This window comes from Drosophila arizonae, chromosome 2, assembly GCF_054131065.1.
Source record: "Drosophila arizonae isolate 15081-1271.41 chromosome 2, UAZ_ARI_1.0, whole genome shotgun sequence".
Taxonomy (NCBI): Eukaryota; Metazoa; Arthropoda; class Insecta; order Diptera; family Drosophilidae; genus Drosophila; species Drosophila arizonae.
The window spans coordinates 13,881,307-13,901,401 of record NC_142922.1 but is presented as its reverse complement, the minus strand read 5'-3'; the positions used below and the strand labels follow the sequence as shown (position 1 = coordinate 13,901,401).

The 20,095-nt window shown below is 41.2% G+C and overlaps 7 protein-coding genes across 11 annotated transcripts; 4 read left to right on the top strand and 3 right to left on the bottom strand.

Annotated features, from left to right (window-relative positions):
• The first annotated feature begins 5,328 nt into the window (after window positions 1-5,328).
• Window positions 5,329-9,313, top strand: LOC149270335 (uncharacterized). 4 transcript variants are annotated; one of them, XM_089468392.1, is made up of 4 exons: window positions 5,329-5,889; window positions 7,525-8,390; window positions 8,706-8,921; window positions 8,976-9,313. In XM_089468392.1, exons 1-4 carry the CDS (start codon window positions 5,848-5,850, stop codon window positions 9,235-9,237), a joined length of 1,386 nt encoding a protein of 461 aa, XP_089324518.1. In that variant the 5' UTR covers window positions 5,329-5,847; the 3' UTR covers window positions 9,238-9,313. The 4 variants fall into 4 exon arrangements, with proteins under 4 accessions (XP_089324518.1, XP_089324536.1, XP_089324535.1 ...); XM_089468410.1 differs by having other exon boundaries at window positions 7,477-8,390; XM_089468409.1 differs by having other exon boundaries at window positions 5,329-6,092.
• Window positions 9,314-10,557: 1,244 nt separating this feature from the next.
• Window positions 10,558-12,472, top strand: LOC149270334 (uncharacterized). Its single transcript, XM_089467007.1, has 4 exons — window positions 10,558-11,073; window positions 11,152-11,671; window positions 11,723-12,034; window positions 12,111-12,472. Exons 1-4 carry the CDS (start codon window positions 10,773-10,775, stop codon window positions 12,361-12,363), a joined length of 1,386 nt encoding a protein of 461 aa, XP_089323133.1. The 5' UTR covers window positions 10,558-10,772; the 3' UTR covers window positions 12,364-12,472.
• On the bottom strand, window positions 12,387-13,569 carry LOC149270333 (uncharacterized). Its single transcript, XM_089467013.1, has 3 exons — window positions 12,786-13,569; window positions 12,597-12,707; window positions 12,387-12,536 (listed from the first exon to the last, which is right to left on the bottom strand). Exons 1-3 carry the CDS (start codon window positions 13,565-13,567, stop codon window positions 12,398-12,400), a joined length of 1,032 nt encoding a protein of 343 aa, XP_089323139.1. The 5' UTR covers window positions 13,568-13,569; the 3' UTR covers window positions 12,387-12,397.
• A 511-nt stretch (window positions 13,570-14,080) lies between these two features.
• On the bottom strand, window positions 14,081-15,804 carry LOC108620699 (uncharacterized). Its single transcript, XM_089476628.1, has 4 exons — window positions 15,689-15,804; window positions 14,917-15,625; window positions 14,754-14,864; window positions 14,081-14,697 (listed from the first exon to the last, which is right to left on the bottom strand). The coding sequence occupies exons 2-4, from the start codon at window positions 15,591-15,593 to the stop codon at window positions 14,541-14,543; spliced, it is 945 nt and encodes a 314-aa protein (XP_089332754.1). The 5' UTR covers window positions 15,594-15,625; window positions 15,689-15,804; the 3' UTR covers window positions 14,081-14,540.
• On the top strand, window positions 15,798-16,636 carry LOC108620644 (uncharacterized). The gene is made up of 3 exons (XM_018017576.2): window positions 15,798-15,926; window positions 15,988-16,388; window positions 16,452-16,636. The coding sequence occupies exons 1-3, from the start codon at window positions 15,831-15,833 to the stop codon at window positions 16,615-16,617; spliced, it is 663 nt and encodes a 220-aa protein (XP_017873065.1). The 5' UTR covers window positions 15,798-15,830; the 3' UTR covers window positions 16,618-16,636.
• An 86-nt stretch (window positions 16,637-16,722) lies between these two features.
• Window positions 16,723-17,415, top strand: LOC108621507 (uncharacterized). Its single transcript, XM_018018881.1, has 2 exons — window positions 16,723-17,198; window positions 17,259-17,415. Exons 1-2 carry the CDS (start codon window positions 16,723-16,725, stop codon window positions 17,413-17,415), a joined length of 633 nt encoding a protein of 210 aa, XP_017874370.1.
• Window positions 17,416-18,515: 1,100 nt separating this feature from the next.
• LOC108621506 (uncharacterized) lies at window positions 18,516-20,061 on the bottom strand. 2 transcript variants are annotated; one of them, XM_089465852.1, is made up of 3 exons: window positions 19,438-20,061; window positions 18,776-19,379; window positions 18,516-18,707 (listed from the first exon to the last, which is right to left on the bottom strand). In XM_089465852.1, the coding sequence occupies exons 2-3, from the start codon at window positions 19,279-19,281 to the stop codon at window positions 18,551-18,553; spliced, it is 663 nt and encodes a 220-aa protein (XP_089321978.1). In that variant the 5' UTR covers window positions 19,282-19,379; window positions 19,438-20,061; the 3' UTR covers window positions 18,516-18,550. The 2 variants fall into 2 exon arrangements, with proteins under 2 accessions (XP_089321978.1, XP_017874369.2); XM_018018880.2 differs by having other exon boundaries at window positions 18,776-20,061.
• Window positions 20,062-20,095: the final 34 nt, after the last annotated feature.

The window sequence follows — 20,095 nt, the reverse complement described above, 5'->3', positions numbered from 1 at the left end:
CGATGGCATATAAAAATGCACCCAAACACGCATACACACATACACACACACATGCATGCGTGCACATGCAGGCATTTTGTTGTAATTGCACAATTGCTTTTGCGGTTGTTGTAGTTGTTGCCTGCACTCTTCAAGTTTGTTTCGCACACAAAGAACTTCCGTTTTTCGCTGAAGAGCCGGAGCAGAGCCGCAAATGAGTTAAACTGATCTAATTGGCCGACTAGCAGATACCCTGTACTCGATTAGCTATGAGCAATTTCCAACTTTTGCCAATGCCTAACTTAATTGATGCCTGATTAAAAACTCTGGCAAATTAAACTCTTGTCACATGGTACATTCATATTAGCTAAGGCCTTGCTAGAGCATATACGAAATTGAGGAGCTTTTCGTATTTTGCTCCAGCTGTACAATGACACACAAGTTGGCAAGCTTTTACAATTAATAACTGCTGGAAGAAGTTGCAGCAGCTGCAGCATTCGAAATATCACATTCTCACATTCTCACATTCTCACATAGTCACTGCAGAGAGTTTGTGTTTTACGATATTTTACTCTTGTTGTTTCTGTTTATTTGTTCTATGTACCTTGAGAAAATGTAAAATAAATTACGTGTAAGCAGCTGAGCTGCCTTCCCCCTCCGAGCACATGCAGTGCATCAGCAATTCAGCTGAACGTATAAAGTTTCGTCTGCAATCTTAGCAATTGCATAAATACAGTGTGCATAGAGTATTTAATTCAATTCGATTCGATAAACCAGTCATTTGATTAGAGTATAATTGAGAGTAATTTCAAATCGCTTTAATTGTCATTGTCATGTGATATTCTATGGCATTTCAAAATATTATTTGATCCCAGCTCATGGCCAATTCTAACATTAAATGGAGCAAACCACAATAGTCGAACACAAATTATATTGTTAATTGCAGTGTCATGACAGCAGTTTGAAATGTGACCAAATTATTTGGGTTGACTCGCAAGAGTTCTAATGATATATATCCATATAAATTGAATCTCTTATTGAATAGCTGGATAATATGTTTTTATGTATAAAATGTATCTCTTATTGAGCAATAATATACCAAAATTGCAACAATAGTTATGAGTTATCTATGCCAAGGCCTGTTCTCATTCAATAAAATCTAAATGAAATGGCTTGACTACATTTCTATTTAAATATTGAATATATATATATCATATTTTGTTTTAATAATGTAAATAATAATAATTGTCATATCTCTACATTACAAATTTACAGTTGATTATAATAGTATTTCAACATATTTGAAATGTGTTAAATTCTACGATTCCATTGCTGCTAAACAGAAGTTGACCCACACAGAGTTACGGCATTTGGCTAGGTGGGTGTGAATGTTTATGTGGTGCGCCCCGTGGGTCAGTTTGTAGCGAGCCAAATAGTTAATGTACAAGCTTAACGCGCACACCGGCGCACACCTGGCATAATTTATTGGCATTCGGCATTGGCCGCCCAATGATGTTCAATGCACAACCAAGAGCAGCGGCTGGAGCTCATTATGCATGCAGGCAAAAGGCTGGGCGGAACAGTGGCAAACAGAGCTCGATCTGGCTGCATTCATACATTAATCGCCGCCTGGGCGGCAAATTGATTTGATGCGATGTCAATTAAAATGTGCAATTAATTTAATTTCCTTTGCCCCACATTACCGGCCACTGACGCCCAGCGAGCCAGAGGCGGCATCTGCTAATGAGCTCAGTTAGCCAATTGAGTTTGCAACCATGAATGCCAGGATTTGCGTTTGAGTGTAGCTAAATTAAGCTGCCTATAATATCACACTGTGTATATTTGCAATTAGTCAAATGTTGATTTCCACGCGCACAGTGCAGTCCACTCAAATAGGAGCAGTTGAAAAGATATTCCGTTCGAAACATTTACTTTCAAGTTGACTTTAATTCTTTTTCACTTTAACTATTCGCTTGCATAGATCTTTCAACTGCTTAAATAGTTATTCTTGCTTAAAGTCAGCTCTATTTGCTCTTCCAGCATCGCTTGGCTTTAATTATAAAATGCTTGACAGAGATGCAGCACTGGTTCGTTCTCTAAATTAGTTCAAGGATTAGTGTAATAAAACTAACATGCTAACGATTCACTCAGCCCTTTTGTTGATGTTGTGGGAGTGGTTTGGGGCTAGGCTGGGTTGGCCTGGGCGCTGCAGGCGTTTGTCTGGGGGCATGTCGCAATTTCCCAATTAGCTACTCATTGAGATAAATTTCTTATGCAAATGATGACAAGGCCAAGCAGCAGCAGCAGCAGCAGAAACTGTGACAATTTTTAAGGCAAGCACTGAAGTAGCATCGACGACCTAGTCAGCACATCTCTCGCCTGGGACCTGGCCGAGGACCTTAGCAACCTGCGAACAGCGACGGAGACAATGCCCAGGCAGAGTGACATTGAGTGACTCGCGCCACGCCTCTGGCTCACTCTCTCTAATTAGCTGCTGACGTTTGCCTGCTGCCAACAGCCCAAGAAGAACAACAACACAGAACACAGAACGGCATCCGAATTTGACATAATTAAAATGCTGGCGACTGACACAAACAGCGAAATGAAATGCGAGTCGGCTTTTCAGTCCCAATCTATATCCCAGTCTACAATTGAGTCGCACTCTCAGCTACTGCAGCTCGCTCTCTATAATCATACAAATAATATAATACGAATTTATTTGATCTCTCTCTCTTAACGCTAATCTGATCTGTCAACTGTGCCATATTTCGTTACTTCTCGAAATTATTCTGAATTACCGTTACGATACTTTAAACTGGTTCAACTCAGTTCATTGAACGCACAGCCCACAGCTCGCGCCTAGGTGTTAATCTGTAATGCTCTCAGGTTTAATCAGGTTCATTGGACTTGAAAATGGAGCTGCCAATTGACGTCGCATGCTTTTCAGATAGTTCCGCAATGCGAAGGCCGTGACTTAAGCCAGATTTTCCACAGAGCCGCCGCTTGCGTTTGTGTATATTCTCTTTCATGGCAGCTCGAGATTGTTCTATGAAGAACACAATAAATAAAATGAAAAGGAATAAATAGTTGAAATGCGAATAAGAGAAAGGTTCGAAATACAAATTAAATTAACAAAAGTTTCCTAATATATACAAAATAGGTTTTAATATGCAATTAAAAAATAGACTTTAATATGAAATAGTTTATTTATGTATAATTATTAGCAATATATAATTATTTTATAAACATTTTATCAGGTTTGTCCCATATTCTCTTCGAAAATTATTTCAGTTAGTTGATTTAATACAAATTTTTTATGAATATTTTACAATGGATATTTGTTTTGATTTTTCACACATTCCCAAAAGATAAGAGAATAATGCTACAACTACAATTTAATAAGTTTACAGAATTAGAATTGAAATTTTATTAAGTGCTCATACATATATGATATTTGTGTTTATTTACTTGTCGCACTTTAAGCAGTTCACTGCACCAAAGCGCACACAGCAATTTTAATTAATTAATTTAACTATGGTTGTGCACAGAAATACAGATTAGAAAGTTTGTTGCCGAAAATTTCAAAATTTGAATTTTCTTATCAGCGCGTGAATTGCGCTTGAGAGAACACAGAGAACTTTGTTGGTATAATATAAATGCCCACACACACACACACACACACACGCAGAGAGAGAGACCGAGTCACAGCTGACACTCGACATGTAAATTGCTCATACGCAACGTGGGCAGCACCCGGTTCAACAAGCAGCAGTAACAACAACAACAAAAACAACAACAACAATAGCAATAGCAACAGCAGCAGTAACAACAATTGAAATGGCGCTTATTAAAGTTAGACTTGTACTTTTGGGTGGCTGTCTAGCTCTAGGTGTGGCACGTGGCATGTGGCATACAAAAGTTGCTGCAACAAAAATTAAACATTGCTTTTGTACGGCGCATGCGATAATTGGGAACAATACAAGAAACAAGTTGGAAATTGGAAATGAGTGGGACGCGTTTGCCTGCAGCACTGCAACTCTACACACACATACATATACATACATATATGTATATTTGTTGGAGTCTGACTGTATATGTACATATATTTGTATGTATTTGTAGGGGCCCCTCTTAATAGCTACCCCCGGCCCATTGCAATGGCCTGAGCAGAACCCACTTCGCTACACATGTAGTAGACGTTTGTTTGCCGGCGACATTCACGTCTCGCTGCGCTTTTTGCATGCAGCCGCTGCCTGCGGGCATTAAGTGTGATTTTATGCGATTTGCACCGCGCAAAGCCTCTGTCCGCGCCCCAATGCCAAGCGAAAGAACCGCAGCATTCAACCCCCCCGCTCGTCCGCTACCCCAGCTCATTGCTAACACCAGTCCCATTGCTAATTTACATTTGACAAATGTTTTGCATGCTACGAAAATTTTTGCGACTGCTGCAACGACTGTGTTGGCAAGTGCAACTGCTGTTCGTTAGGTACCCAGCGTCGAGCAACTAATACAATCATCACCCCCCCCCCCTTCTCTCTCTCTCTCTCTCTCTCTCTCTCTCTCTCTCTCTCTCTCTCTCTCTCTCTCTCTCTCTCTCTCTCTCTCTGACTCACCCAACGACTGGCACCCGCAGTATGCGCAATGTGTTTTGTTTGGTGCATTTGTTTTCATTTGGTTACAATGCTGACATTGTTTACAGTTCAACTTGGTAAAAATTAGCAAAAATCTCACATGAGCAACCAAAAAGAGGAGCAAACTAAAAAACAAACAAAAACCAGCTGGAAATTTGCTTTAATTTAAATTTATGTTGGTCTCTGTTCAGCGTGTTTGCTATGCGAGCTGAGAGGGAGAAACATGCAAGTGCGATAATTGCTGGGGGTTTGCAATTTAAACGGAGGTGTTGATTGTATGTAAAAGTGTCTCTGTGTGTATGTGTGTGTGTGTGTGTGTGTGAAACCCAATGAGGGAATGGAAATTATAGCTCGCAGAGCGCTTCAATTTGCGTGGATATACTAAAGGTTTTATATTCAAGAAACCTGCACAATTTTATTATTATTATTATTTTTTTTTTTCTTAGTTTACAAATACTTTTAAGAACTCTTAATTAAAACTAAAATAAATATAAATAATACAAAAACTTGTTGACACAAAATTCAGTTAGCTGCATTAAAAAAGTTATATGAATATTCCAAATTTCATTTTTGATATAAATTGCAAACTTGCATATGTTCAGCAAACTTTTTAGTAGACAATCCGATGAATATACGATGAGGTTTATTTATTGTTATTCTACTCAAGTCAGTTAATGTGGGTTATGAATTGCTGTAGAGCCACACATGGACCTTTGGGTATGGAATTGAAATAGAAACGTGTAGCCTAATCAATTGTTCTTTGTTTCAATTTCAGCTCGGCAGCTTTTGAAATCATAAACATGAGTTTGGCATCAAATGCATTTGACATCAACTTGGCAAAATTTAATGTTTCTCAAAAAATGTTATTTATATTTAAATTGCCCCAAAGCCACACACTGACTGCTTTTTGTATTTGCAAGGTTCGTTCAAAATGTATCGCCCATTTGTCAACGCTGTGGTGTATGTTAAAACTATCTGAACCGTGTGCCCAGGGGCTTTGGAACCATTATCGAATGGTTGGAGGCCGACAGTTCGCACCTTTAAAAGCCTCTGTAAGCGGCAATAAAACGAGTTAACGACACTCAATTGGGTGCTAATTGTACAATTAAACGGTGCTGACCGTCTGACCAGCCGAACCAGCAGTCGAAGAGCCAACCGAAAGCCGGACGCCATGTCCGTCGTATCAGTTCAGCTCTGACAGCTAATGGCATCAATATTGAAAAGGAAAAATAGGTGAATGAAAATTTCGTTCCCTGCGCAGCAGCTCGCCTCTCTAATCGTAATTATCTGCATCATAAATTTTTGCGCAAATTGCCCTTGAGGCATTGAAAATGGACGCGTTTTAATTGTGGACACGAAGCCAGCCCCGAAGTTCTGCAGCATTTTTAGCTGCTGAAAGCTGCATTAATTTAACGCATGATTGGCATTGCCACCAAATGAAACTGTCGCATCGCAGCCAAAGTGAAATTATGCAAATTTAAAGTGAGTGTGTGTGTGCGAGTGTGTACATATGTGTGCTTGTTAATACAATGGCAAGCCCCAATAATTGACAGCTTAATTGTCCACAACTTTGAACGGCGACTATTCAACGGTTCAATTACAAAAGCAAAGACAGTTCAAATCAATTGAAAGAATTACACTTTTGATGATTTACAAACTAAATATGCAATATTTCAGCTATATCAATAAAGTTACATTGCTTAAATAAAATAGTGTGATTAAAATTTAGACTATGACTAATTTAATGTTAAATATTTACATAGAAAATGAAAAATCAATTAATTAAATATATGACAATTTTTATGAATTACTCATATAAAAACAAGTAAGAAAGCTCTAGTCGAGACTGCTCGACTACGAGATCCCCAGAACCCTTGGAGCAATAGATATTTCAATAATTTTTCGCGTCTTTCAGCTTACAGAAGAAACACGCACACACACACATACACACAGCCACGTACGCACACACAGGCACACATACACACACACGCATACAGACACACATACACACACACACGCATACACACAAACGCATATACACACACACATACACACACACATACACAAACACATACACACACAAGCACCCACGCATAAACACGCATGGGCTGTAGTGTGCGCTTACTATGAGAACTTAATTGCTTAATAACTTTTTTTGTGGACGTACGATCTTCATGAAACTTTTAGATTATGATTATAACATGAATATGCATGTAATTGCCAAAGCACATGTCTCTAGTATTTGAAATACGCTTTTTACAAAAGTGAGGGTGAGGGGGTGAATTTAGAGGTGGGGGGTTAATTTTGACAAAACCCGAAATTGTATAAATTGCATATAAGCATACATTAAAAATTTGGAGACTCTAGCAATAAAGGTGTAGAAGATATAATTTTATAACTGGTTTTCGATAAGGTTTTTTATCGATAAAAAAAGATCGGGATGAGTTATCGATTTTTAATGATAAACTTGATATGCGCGCTGTAATTACGGACATTTTAAAAAAAATTTGAAGTCTCTAGCTCTTATATCTTCTGAAATCGACGCGTTCATACATACGGACAGACGGACAGACGGACGGACGGACAGACGGACAGACGGACAGACGGACAGACAGACGGACAGGGCCAAATCAACTCAGCTCGTCGCCCTGATCAAGAATATATATACTTTGTGGGGTCTGCCACGCCTCCTTCTCCCTGTTACATACATTTCAACAAAACCATTATACCCTGATTTCCCATTGAAAATGGGTTCAGGGTATAATTAATACTTATATTTACATATTTATGTATTATAATTATCTAAAATATATTATTACTTATAGCATACAAATTAAGCTCTCGCCAGTATTGAATTTATTTCTAGAAAAATAATTTCCAGCTGAGCTTTTTAAATTATTTTAAACTACTCTAGAGCATGGCTAGAAGCATCATAATTTTATTTGGCTGTGCATTGTTGGTCGCTTTGGTGCTCCTGCTGAGCCAGAATAAAAAGCTTTTGAGCAGCCGAGCTAATGAATCAAATGAATTAGCGATATCGACCAGCAATTACACACATGCAGCTGCTGGCGAGGGCGGCTTCTTTGAGGATGCCTCGCATTCATCGCGTCAGCAGCTTTTGTTGCTGCACCGTCAGAAGCGGTATCTGCTGTTTCCCGAGGGCAGCTCTTTCCAGCTAGTCTTTGATTTAATCATACCCATTGTGGGCTACACCAATTTCGCTATTCTGGGCATCACATGCGCCGTGGCCTGGGAGCTGCCTAGCAAGCCGCCCAGCGAGCTACTGGAGAACCTGCGCACCCGCCTCAACGATGGCACACTGGGCACAGTGCGACGCAACGACAGCGTCCAGCAGGAGACGGTCGCCATGGCGGAGACCAGCAATATTCGAACCGCCATTAATTGGCAGGCTATGCACGCGCCACCAACATCGGCGTCTGCAGCTGCAGCGTCCACATATGCCTCCAATGTCCACAACTATCCGTACTATACGGCGAATGTGCGGGGCGGCGCGGGCACTTCCGCATATGCAAATTCGCCTAATGGACAACAGCATGCAGTGAGGCCGACTAATTGGCATGCGCGACAGTCAATACCAAAGTGGCGACAGTGGGCAGCTGCCCCCACCACCAGCCCGCTACGTGGCAGCGCCGACCGCTGGTCAGACAATTGGTGGCAGCGCAACAAAGACAGGGTGCAGCAAAATTGGCGCAGAAAGCAGCAACAGTGGAGCTCCTATGAGCAGCCAACGTGGAGCACCTATGAGCAGCCAATGCAAAGGTATTTATGCAGACGACAGTCTAAGCAAACAGTCTAAGTTTATCTTATTAATTCTACACATTCTAATAACAATTTACCCTTTTTTTTTTTTTCTTTATAAAATGTAAATAAATTATAAATTTTTGTATTTTAATAAAAAAAAAAAAATTAAAAAAATGCTTTGATTTTAGTTTAGTGCTACAGCTACTTATCAAAAAATTCTACATACGATATAATTATTTGGCATTTATTTACTTATTTACCTTCTCCCATCTACACTTTAATATTCTCTTTATACAGTAATATTCAAATAAATAAATTTATATTATTTAACAGACAAGGCCACAGCAACAGCTACGCACAGCGTCCACGTCAGGTGCTACAGCGACCACCTGAGCACCACATATATCCCGTATTCGGCAGACGGCGACGGCGACGTCGAGATGTTCCAGATCAGCTGGCAAAGGATGATATCGTTGAGCGCCTGCACTTGCAGCAGCATTTGAACTCGCGGGGACTGCTCTTTGGCAAGATCGAACGACTGTATAGAACGTGAGTGTGCGACACACACAGCTATGACCCACTGTACTAAGTCCCATCCCACAGGCGACAGCTTAATGGGACAGCATGCATTCAGCGAGCACTTTGCGAATCGGCCCAACGTCTGGGACAGACGATGACAGCTTCAGCTGAGCCCCAGAGCTTTATTATGGAGCTGGTGTCTGCCATCTTTCAATTGCCGAGCGACAATGAAGCCGCTGAAGTGCTGCTGCGGCACATCCCCCCACATTATGTGGAAGCGCATCAGCAGCAAGGAAACTGTCGGCAAATTTATGCCGACTGCACGCACACATTTTGGTTGCAATAAAGAGCGGAATGTCCCTTATATCCACATACGTTGCCATACTTATTTATTATTATTAAACAATCAAATGATAAATGAACAGTCTCCAAGTCTTTCATTATAAAATGCCTCACATGAAGACGAGAGTTGCTTAATTATAGTTTTATAATTTGATAATTATTTCTAACTATCGAAAATACTTTCCTAGCAACCTAATCAGATTTTACGACTACTTTCCCCTTTTTGTTTGTCTTCCCTAAATTGGCCAAACTAGAACAAGATTGAGTTAGTTACAGACCAAATAGTATTAATGGCCGCTTAGCTCTATGCCCTAGCTTAAGAACCGGCCAGCTCTGACCAGAAGAAGTTGGTCGCGTGACAAAGTAATTTGAGCCTTCAAATAGACCAATGAGCATACGAAGCAAACACAACTAGAAAGACAAACTGATTCTTAGAACGAAGCAGAACGAGAAAAAAATGCATTGAAAGTACCAAAACGGAATATAGCCGACTTGTGAGTTACCCTGTAAATACAATTACTTCTACTACTACTACTATTACTACTACTACTATAACTACTACTACTATTACTACTACTACGACTACTATTACTACTACTTCTATTACTATTACTACTACTACTATTACTACTACTACTATAACTACTACTACTATTATTACTACTACGACTACTATTACTACTACTAATTGTACTACCACTACTACTGTTACTACTACTATTACTACTACTATTACTACTACTACTACTTCTATTACTACTACTAATTGTACTACCACTACTACTGTTACTACTACTATTACTACTACTACTACTACTACTACTACTACCATTACTACTACTACTACTACTACTACTACTATTACTACTACTACTACTACTACTACTACTATTACTACTACTACTACTACTATTACTACTACTACTACTACTACTACTACTACTATTACTACTACTACTACCACTATTACCACTACTATGACTACTACTGCTACAACTACTACTATTCTTAAGACTACTACTAATTTATTTGTAGATATTAATTGGAGCTTCTAAATTATAGATTATACATTATTAGAAAGATTAATAAGCTCTAACATCTTTTATTCTTATTCTTGCTCTTATTATGTCTAGCAGATTATTGTCTAGTTTATTAACAATATGTCAAGATATCTAAGCATCCATTAAATCGAAATATAACTTCACCAATATACATTTTTTCTCTCTTACGAAACTGGTTATACCCCACTACGCCCTATCTTCTGTGGATAAAGCCTCAGACGAAAAGTGTGAAAACTAATAAGAACTAAAAGACAAAGTAACACTCCAATGTTAGACCAACGATGTATAGACAAACTTGAAAGTTCTCAACTGCCACTAGATGAGGCATTGGAGGGGCAACTGACTGCAATTAACAGCCCAGCCGAGAGCTAGGCACATCTCTGTGTCAGGGCCTTTGGAACAGGTTGGCTGGCGCAGCATTTTGTAAGTTTGGCTGCCAGTTAGCGTATGAACAACGCGTTAGCCGCAAGTGCAGGAAATGTGTATCAACAACAGAGCAAGGTTTGTGCCTTCAGCTGCACCTTTGCTACTACCAATTGTGCTGCTGTTGGCCAGCTTAGGTGTTTGCCAGTGCGATGTAATGAAAGCCGCCGAGGGCATTAGCTTGCCAGCGACTGGACCACTACTAAATGTTGAGAACGCAGGCAGCTCCGATTTGGAGCAACTCATCGAGGCGAAACTGAACGAGTCAGCCAGCAGTCGAACAATGCAAACACAAGAGCTACTCTCGAGAAAGCGACGTTACTTGGTATTTCCGGAGGGCAGTTCCTTTCAAATGGGTAGGTCTCTGCCGTTTTCATTGCCCCCAAACGATGTAATTTACATGCTTCATTTGTTTCGTTCCGTTCCGTCCGCAGTGTTCGATGAAATCATCTGTATGGTGGACTACACGAACTATCTGGTGCTGGGTATAACCGTTGCGTTGGCCTGGGAATTGCCCAGCAAGCCGCCCAGTGAAGCCATTGAGGATATATTGAACAAGCTCGAAGATGGCACAATAGATGTTAGTCGCAACGATACTGTGTCCAACATAACCTACGTGGATGATGCCCAAAAGGACACAAAGCAAACCAATAGCAATAACAACAACGCTGAGTACAAGCCCAACTACATCAACTTGTCGAATGGGGCAGCTGGAAGCAGCAGCGGTCATAATTCCTACTATAGCAGCTCACCTGTGTTTCGAACACCCATGCATCCCACCTATCGGTACTCGGACAGCTTTTACCGACGGCCCTCAGAGCCGGCCAGACGTAAAGACAATCACTACTACTACAGCCGTCCGGTGAGCAGCATTCGCAATCCCTTCCAGAGCTTCTCCCAGCCCTTCAGCTGGGCACCGACCACACGCTATCCGTACTGGGCTCTGGCATCACAGTAAGTTAACACATACAAATTCAGCACTCTCTATTAATCCCTTGTTGAAAGTCTCAAGAATACGCTACGCCATCGGAATAGCTACTATAGTGCAGCTAATGGTCAGCGCCAGCGAAATGGCTATTATCAACCGGCAGAATCCGCACATAAACCCAGGTCGCAGCCACAACGTCATCATCAAATCTATCCGGTTTATGGCAAACGCAGCTTGCCAGACGCAGCTAATCCGCACCATCGTCACCGACGCAGTGGAGTTGCCAGTGTAGCCGACTCTGAACTAACGCGAATGGAAAACATTCAGATCAAATATCATCGCAATAGCCGGCAGACCTTGTACGGGAGGATTGAAAAATATCTGGATAAGTAAGCGAGAGATGATAAACATAGTGTTGAAAGCAATACAATATCAGTTCACCCTAAATATTTCCCTAATCTTCAGACGTGGTCACAACGGGCATCAGTGCGTGTTGCGTACTCTCTGTGAGACTGGTCAGAAGGCCCATGAGCAGGAGCCCGGCAGCTTTGTCGGCGAACTGCTACGCGCAGTATTCACCATTCCTGAGGCATTGGACCACGAGCCCGTGGCCTACCGAGACTCTCGCTATGACAAAGCCCACGCTCATGACGGCGACTGCGCGGCTCTCTATCCCAAGTGCAAGCTGTCCCTCTGGGAAGCACCCTTTGTCCAATAAAGTGCATACAAATTTTGCTTCAGTTTTGTTTTATTCACAGACGCCATTTGGCGTCTAGAAGCCAGCCCAATAGATTTAATTTACAGCCATCCTTAAAGTGTTTGTCACAATCCTCTGCATTCATGCGCATAATGCGACTATAGTCATCCTCCACGCCCGATATTGTGGGCAGTCTAAATGGAAATAGAGTTATATGTGAGCTAAATTCTACATATTCTCAATCATTCACTTACGTAAAGATCACGCGAACTATGTCCTGCAGCATGGAATACCCAGGTGGCAGAAGCAAACGCTTGCTATCGCAGATCGCGCGCAGTACACAGGCCTTGGCTTCGATGCCCAGGCTGAAAGTTAATAGATATTACAATATGGAAAAAGCACTACACTTCTGTCCTCGCTATTTCTCTCGTTCTCTCACTTACTGCTTGCCAAAGGCTCCAAAGTTGTCAAACAACTGCCGCCGATCGCGATGTCCCTGATAATGCTGCCAATCCCTGACGTGCTCCAGATCGGGATAGTTAATAGGCCTATAGGACGTCATATCCGGATCATATAGGTCCTCATCGGCTGCATCTGATTCCTCTTGTAGCTCAGATTCAGCCGATCTGTACCAACGTTTGCCATAGTTGCTCCAAGCCGGCGATTGTGTCGTCCACTTACTCCACTTACCTGGATGGCCATATTTCTCATACGGCCTTGCTGGTGTCCAATTTTTATAATATTCTCCGTACTTGGACCACTGCTTCCATTTGGCTGGATCAGCATAGCTCGGCCCTTGGGGCCTGTGGTCAATGCGTTGATGTAGCCTTACTGGGGTCGGTTTCTTGATAGGGGTTGCCTTAAATCTCCAGTCCGTACCAGCGATCCACACATAGGTTGGCTCTGTGCTTGTTTTTGGCACTGGCGTTGTTGTCGTTCGCGGCCGAAAACGCTTTGGATAGAGATCCACTCGACTCGTTGGCACTGGAAAGTACACCGCCTCCTCAAGGTTCATACCTACTCCGCTCGGAAAGCGAGAGAGCAGCCCTGCGCTTATTGAGCAGGTAAATTTCAAATTCGAGCCCGATGAAAACAATACGAAACGTTTTTGACGCGAGAACACTCGATCGACAACATGATGCAACTCCGTTCTATTGGGCTCGCCCAAGACCAACAGCACAAGTGCTAGCTGCCCGAGCAAGTGAATCCACAGACTGTATCGCATGACTGACCTGCACTGATTGAGACGTAAACGATGGAGAGCCTAAATATGATGTGGGAAGCAATCAATTTACCTAGAAATTACTATAATCAGTTCTAACTGAGTGTCAATTGTTGAGCAAAGAAGAACAACAATAGATGAACCCAAATCATTTATTGACATTCCAAAGTCGCCAGAAACCCTCAAGATATTAGGTAAACATAATAGCAAAGTGGAACTTGCTATGAAAATTATAAATAAAGTCACAGACAATTACTTTCATTGTTTAGATTAAGCTCTTCTGAGACAGCATATTTATATCGTGTATATTTGTATAATCTTATATTTTTATTTTATTTTATTATATCAAGTATGGTAAAATATTTATAATATTCTAATATTTTAATCTCACAAAAAGTAAAAAATAATAAATAAATAAATAAAAAATAAACAAAAACTCAATTATGCTTATATATCGTCGCATTCCCGCGAAATAATCGTATGTTGATTTTTATTTATTTTTTTTTTTTTGCGAAATAGAGATTTTAATGCAGAACGGTTACAGAACGTCTGTCTCGCATGCTTGAAAAAAATAAGAACTGAATTCGCTCTAGTTTCGGAAAAAAAACATTTTCAATTTAAGCGTATGAATACGAACATACAGTAACAAAATGTAAAAAAAACTAGCTTCCTCTGTAAAATTACATTTTTCGACCTACGATCATTTCGCGGGATTGCAACGATATATATAGTTAATTCTTTGAATTCCAAAAATTTGTTTAGAAAATTTTGCAAGCGAGTAAGAGTGAAGAACTCTCCCTTTTACAATGGACTACTCTTTCTAAGTCCCTTTTCAGAGAGTAAAATCATATTCATTTATTTATTTATTTTATTTTATTAATATATTTACTTTTATTATATTTATTTAAATGATTTCAAACTGTTTGCTATGCAACTATTTAATTTTCTTATCAAATATAAAAAAAAAAAAAACTTCTCAATCAGAAACAGCGTTCATTTTATCCATTCGACCGCTCAATAGCCAAATCAAGAGGCTCATATTGCACTTGGTTTTCAGCTCCCGGGAGCAGGCATCGGCGTCCTTTCTCATGATACGTGAGTAATCATCGTCTAGTCCATCTATCCGGGGCATGCTATAGGCAAAAGAATAAATAATAAAATCGAATAGCACAGCTTTCCTGACACTTACGTGAACACCAAGCGCAGCATATCCTGCAGCATGGAATAGCCTGGTGGCAGCAGGAGACGCTTGGAGTCGCATATGGTGCGCAGTATGCAGGACTTGACATCGAAGCCAAAGCTGAAAAGTTCAGTTTAGTATATGGAGGTCAACAGCTACACTCACTACGCACCGTGAACTGAGTCCACTGAAGTGCTCGAAGAGCTGCCGCCGATCGCGATGACCATGGAAATGGGGAGATTCAGCAATTGCTCGTGGAGTAGGTCTACTCCACCGACTTGTCCAGGCAGCTGTCCATTTGGGCGCAGGAGTTGTCCACTTTGCCCACTTACGATTGTTGCTCAGTGTTGCGGCAGAGCTCTGCCACTTTTGAGCCTGGCTTGAGCCATATTTTGCCCAGTGCTGCCAATTGTGAGGATTGGTGTAGCTATCCAGATCGATGCGGTGCGTCCTTGACGGCTGTGGCCTGGGCCTAAATGCCTGAGCCTTGGAGCGCCAGTCTGTGTCGGGTATGTAAACATAGGACTTTTTGTTGCTCGTCAGGGGATGTGCTGCTGTTGGCTTCTTTGACCGAAAACGTTGTGGGAAGAGGTCGTCCGTTTTGCCAGGAAGGGGAAAGTAGACCGCCTCCTCCAGAGCAAATGAAACGCCTTGTGGATAGGCCGAGACCAAACCAGTGCCAAAATTACAAGTGAACTTGAGAAACGAGCCTGGCGGAAAGATTACTGCACGCTTCCTGCGACTGAATACCCGGTCGTAGGTCGATCGCAATCGTGTCTGTCGAGTCCTGCTCTCGCCATGACACCAATTGATCAGCAGCAAAAGCACAAAGAGCTGTGTGAACAACATTTAAGACCGAACGAGAGAACAGAACGAAATGACTGCAAAGAATCATTTTCATATAGATTAAGTACTAGCTGTGAACAGATTAACTAAATATTTACTCTGTGTTGATTGATGACTTTATTTGTTGTACATCTACGTAAGCGGAAACCAGAGATATCCCAGAGGTCCAATTTTGGGGCAATCATGTGAGAGATTCATTTAGTTGATGTATCTGTCTCAAGCCGAGCAGTTCGTAGAGAAATGAAATTCAATCGGGTCCTATACCAAGTGCTTGGCCTGCTTTTTGGCTGCACAGCAACAAGCTGTTTATTGTATCCGGCATCATCTTCACTGGGTGTAAGCAGCTGTGATTGCATTTTCCCGAAGACTTCGACTCTAAAAAGTGTCCTTTATTTAGCTCACTTCCTCAGTTTCAGTACCGGTTACTGAGTTCTATCCGGAACGGCGTATACTCGTCGATTGGTGCTTCGCCATTTCCTATAACCTGCCCTTCAACTTGAGCTCCTTCTACAGCATTCCCATTTGGCCAGGCTTCGCCAACTACCACACCAAGCGCGAGGTTCCGCGCACGCTGCCCAATGAACTACAGCTCTATGAGAAATATGGCTACAATGCCTTGACGCAAATACATCCCAAGGACTTATCAGCTGGGCAGCTGTATAGCAGCATCGAGGATGCCCTAGCTTCCTATGGCTTACACGAAACGTGCCTGCTGCGAACTGTGTGCGAGCTGGCCAGGCATCCCTTTGACGATGAGTATCCGCACATATTGAGCGACATCCTGACATTTGTCTTCAGGTAGGACTTTGACTTTCACATACAGACTAATATAGACTAATAAACCTTTTTATTTCCGGGCAGCCCCTCGCAGCATCAGGGATTCCTGGAGAGCGAACATGTGTACAGGCAGGTCTATGAACAGGCTGAACTTGACGGCTTCCTGGGCAAAGACTGCGCCCATATCTATAGGCATTGCAAACACGATATCTTGAAGTCTATTAGCAATGTCGTTTTTCATAATAATTGAAGAAGTAAACAAATGATGTACACTGTAACGTCAATGCGTTTCATTAGCAACTTCTCTAGGTGCCAGCGACAGTCGTTCTCTTTCTCTCCGTCGCCTCACAACGAAATGGATCTTTCTACGGTGAACTTCATAATCGCACTGCTGGCGACACTGCTCGAATGCCAGGCCAAAATGCCTTTGTTCTTTCCGGCCGCTTCAGTGTATCAGATAACGGCGGCTCTATCAGTTCCGGTCGTGCTGCCGCCACGTAAAATATTTTGGGACTGGGGCGTGCAAGTCAACTATGAACTGCCTAGCAATCCGGCGAAGTTTTATGCAGCTCAAATCTGGGAAGATCAGTTTGCGCGTCGCGCTAAGCGGCACCTGCACAATGAGACCCAAAAGTATATGCCGGCTGCTTGGACGAATATGCATCCGAATGATCTGACTGCCGGCGAGCTCTACGAGAGCATCGAGAATATGCTAGTCCGCTATGGTTTCGATGAGACCTGCTTGCTGCGAAGCGTCTGCGAACTGGCTCGACATCCGTTCCACGACAATGAGCAGAACATGTTGACGGCCCTGCTTACCTTCACACTTACGTATGTAGTCCCTGTGCAGCTGGGTTATAGCTATCCCTAACTGTTTAACTATTCCATCAGTCCATCTCTGCATGCGGCCTTTGCACCCAGCGAAACGATATACCGCCAGATCTATGAGCATGCCGAACAGCAGGGATTCTTGGGCGCAGACTGCGCCCAACTATATGCCCAGTGTCCAGTTGACTTCCTAAGCGCCATCAGCAAACTCATTAATTGAAACGAACTCTTAAATTTGAATTTATAAAATCGCTCTCAGATGTCGCCATAATAATAAAATATTACACGCTCTTTAATATTTTTATAGCATTTTTATACACAAAGCTATACAATGGGCTCTTACCACATATGTAATAAAAGTGGGCATAATTAAATATGTGCAAATATGTATAAACATATATGTATGTATGTATATGTATATATGCTTGCATAAAAGCGATGTAGGCTTGGCTGCCTTCGATTTAATCAAATATTTTTATTTATTATTGGGCTGAGCAGCGGACTTGTATTATTCAGATCAAGCTGGATTTTTATTGATGGAATGGAAATGCTGTGTATATTCTTAGGCTGTGCTAAGATATTATATGTAACGGCGAATAAAATATGGCTTACCCCATAAAGTATACAAATATATATTGATGATCGAAGCATCGAGCACAGCTCTGCCCGTTGATCCGACTACCTAAAAACCTACATAGAAGACATACAGATTTCGATGTATACCTAGGTACTATTATTATATCTATATGTACCTCTTCTCCAATAGCATGTTAACAAACTCTATAAAACCAAATACCACATTTACAACTTTACAATATTTTAAATGATTAAATTAAAAACCGTTTCAGAAATATTTAGAAATAAATAAAAGTGAAATACGCTCTAGAGCTTTTAATTAATTAAAATTCTTTTTGATAACATTAAACAAGAAGAAGGCTCTAGTCGAGGCTGCTCGACTAGGAGATACCCTGAACCCTACAAGCTGACATTCTAATCATTCTGCACTTCTTTATGCACACATATGTACATACATTACAACTTTACAACCTTCTGCCTGTTACATACTTTTAACAAAACCATTATACCCTGATATCCCATTTTCTATGGGCTCAGGAAATACAAATTTTAAATGATTAAACATTCGAACTATTATTGCTTATTATCAGTAAAAAATATTAACTCTATTTTAACCTGATTACGACAAGCAGCTTTATGCAATTAGGTATTAATTAAAGTGGTTGGCGGAGAGTCTGGAGTTAGTTCAACCGCATAATCCTCTCATCGGAAAATAAGCACTAAAGTCCCCATTTTCACATGATTTAAATAACTTTATGGATTATAGGTTTAGCTTTATTTCATCTAACTAGCTTGGTCATGATGCTCAGCAAATCCAGTTCACATTTGGGATACGCTTTTTGGCAGTCGCCGCCCATGAAGCCCAATTTCTCTGCGCGCTCATAGCGATATCTATATTGCTTTTCGTTGGGCCCGAATCCATCGTGCTGCGAGGGTCTATGGGATGTAAATAAATTATGTTAGTCTATATATTTTATATATTCTCCTGGGTGTATTACACTTACGTTAGCACAAAGTTGATAATCTGAACAAACAGATTCTGGCTGTAGCCGTGATCATCCGCCATGGGATGCAGGGCCAATTCGCAGACGCTGCGTAGCAGGCAGGATCTGTGGAAGCCGTAGTCCGGTAGGAGGCGCTCTATGCCCGCATATAGCTCGCCGGCAGTGAAGTCCCTTGGATGGATGCCACTCTCAGCGACGAATACCTCGTTGGCTGCACTCGTAAAGTTATACAAATCACGCCTGCGGCGTCGCTCGTATGCATTGGGCCAAATAGTTGGATTGTAGAATGAGACGAGGTCGAAGGGCAGATTGTAGTTCATTTGAAAGCCCAGATCCATGAAAACCCTGCGATTGGGCAAATCAATTGGCACCGACATCGACGAGGTCAGCTGCAGCACCGTGATGGGGGGGAAAAGGAATAGACCACATGTCCCAGTGATGAAGCACAGGCCGATGCTTATCGAAACGAGGATCGATTTCCAGTTGTGCTGCCTTGGCCGACGCATTTCGATGTGATTGATATGCTTGCCATAGCCCGGAGCGCATGATATATGTGAAGTGGCTTTTGGGTCAATTCGTTTATTTGGGTCTTCAATTAACCAAACTGTTAATGAGTAAAACATTTGCTATGCGTGCGTACAAATTAGAACGGTAAAACCTACAGAAACTGGGACGTAGTCCTCTCTATGTGTCTGTGCCCAAGAGCTCTCAGACGAAAAACAATAAAAGCGTGCCGCATATTTCTCAGTTAAATTCAAAATTGTGCACACCGAACTGTTAATACACTGAAATTACAGATTTATAAGAAAGCCTGAAACTGAAAGTAAATAGAATCTTATCCATACGATTATATGAAGAGATCGATTTTATTGTATTGAATATACTCCGAGGCAGGTGGATTGATTTAGTCTTCTCTCATTTTATTTATATTAATTGTTATTCATCTCATTTGAACCACAGAAGGTCTCTATCTCTTTCATCATAATTTTCTTTTATTTATTTTTAGTAATTAAGCAAAAATAATAATAAAAACAAAAACAAATGAGTATTTATATAGTATGCAATACATACTATGTATATATTCCTTATAGTTAATCCTAATCAAGAATACCATATACCATATTCCAGAGGGCTTAATAAAATCGTGGTACTCGAAACTGGCATTCCCTAATGGGTTCAGGGTATTAAACAAAGCTTCATGTCTTTTCTTAATATTCTGTATAGCTAAGCTGTAAATTTTTTAAATAAATAAATGTTGCGTGTCTTCTGGTTCCGTCTGCACAATTGCTTAGCTTGGTATAACGAACGCATTAGTAAGCT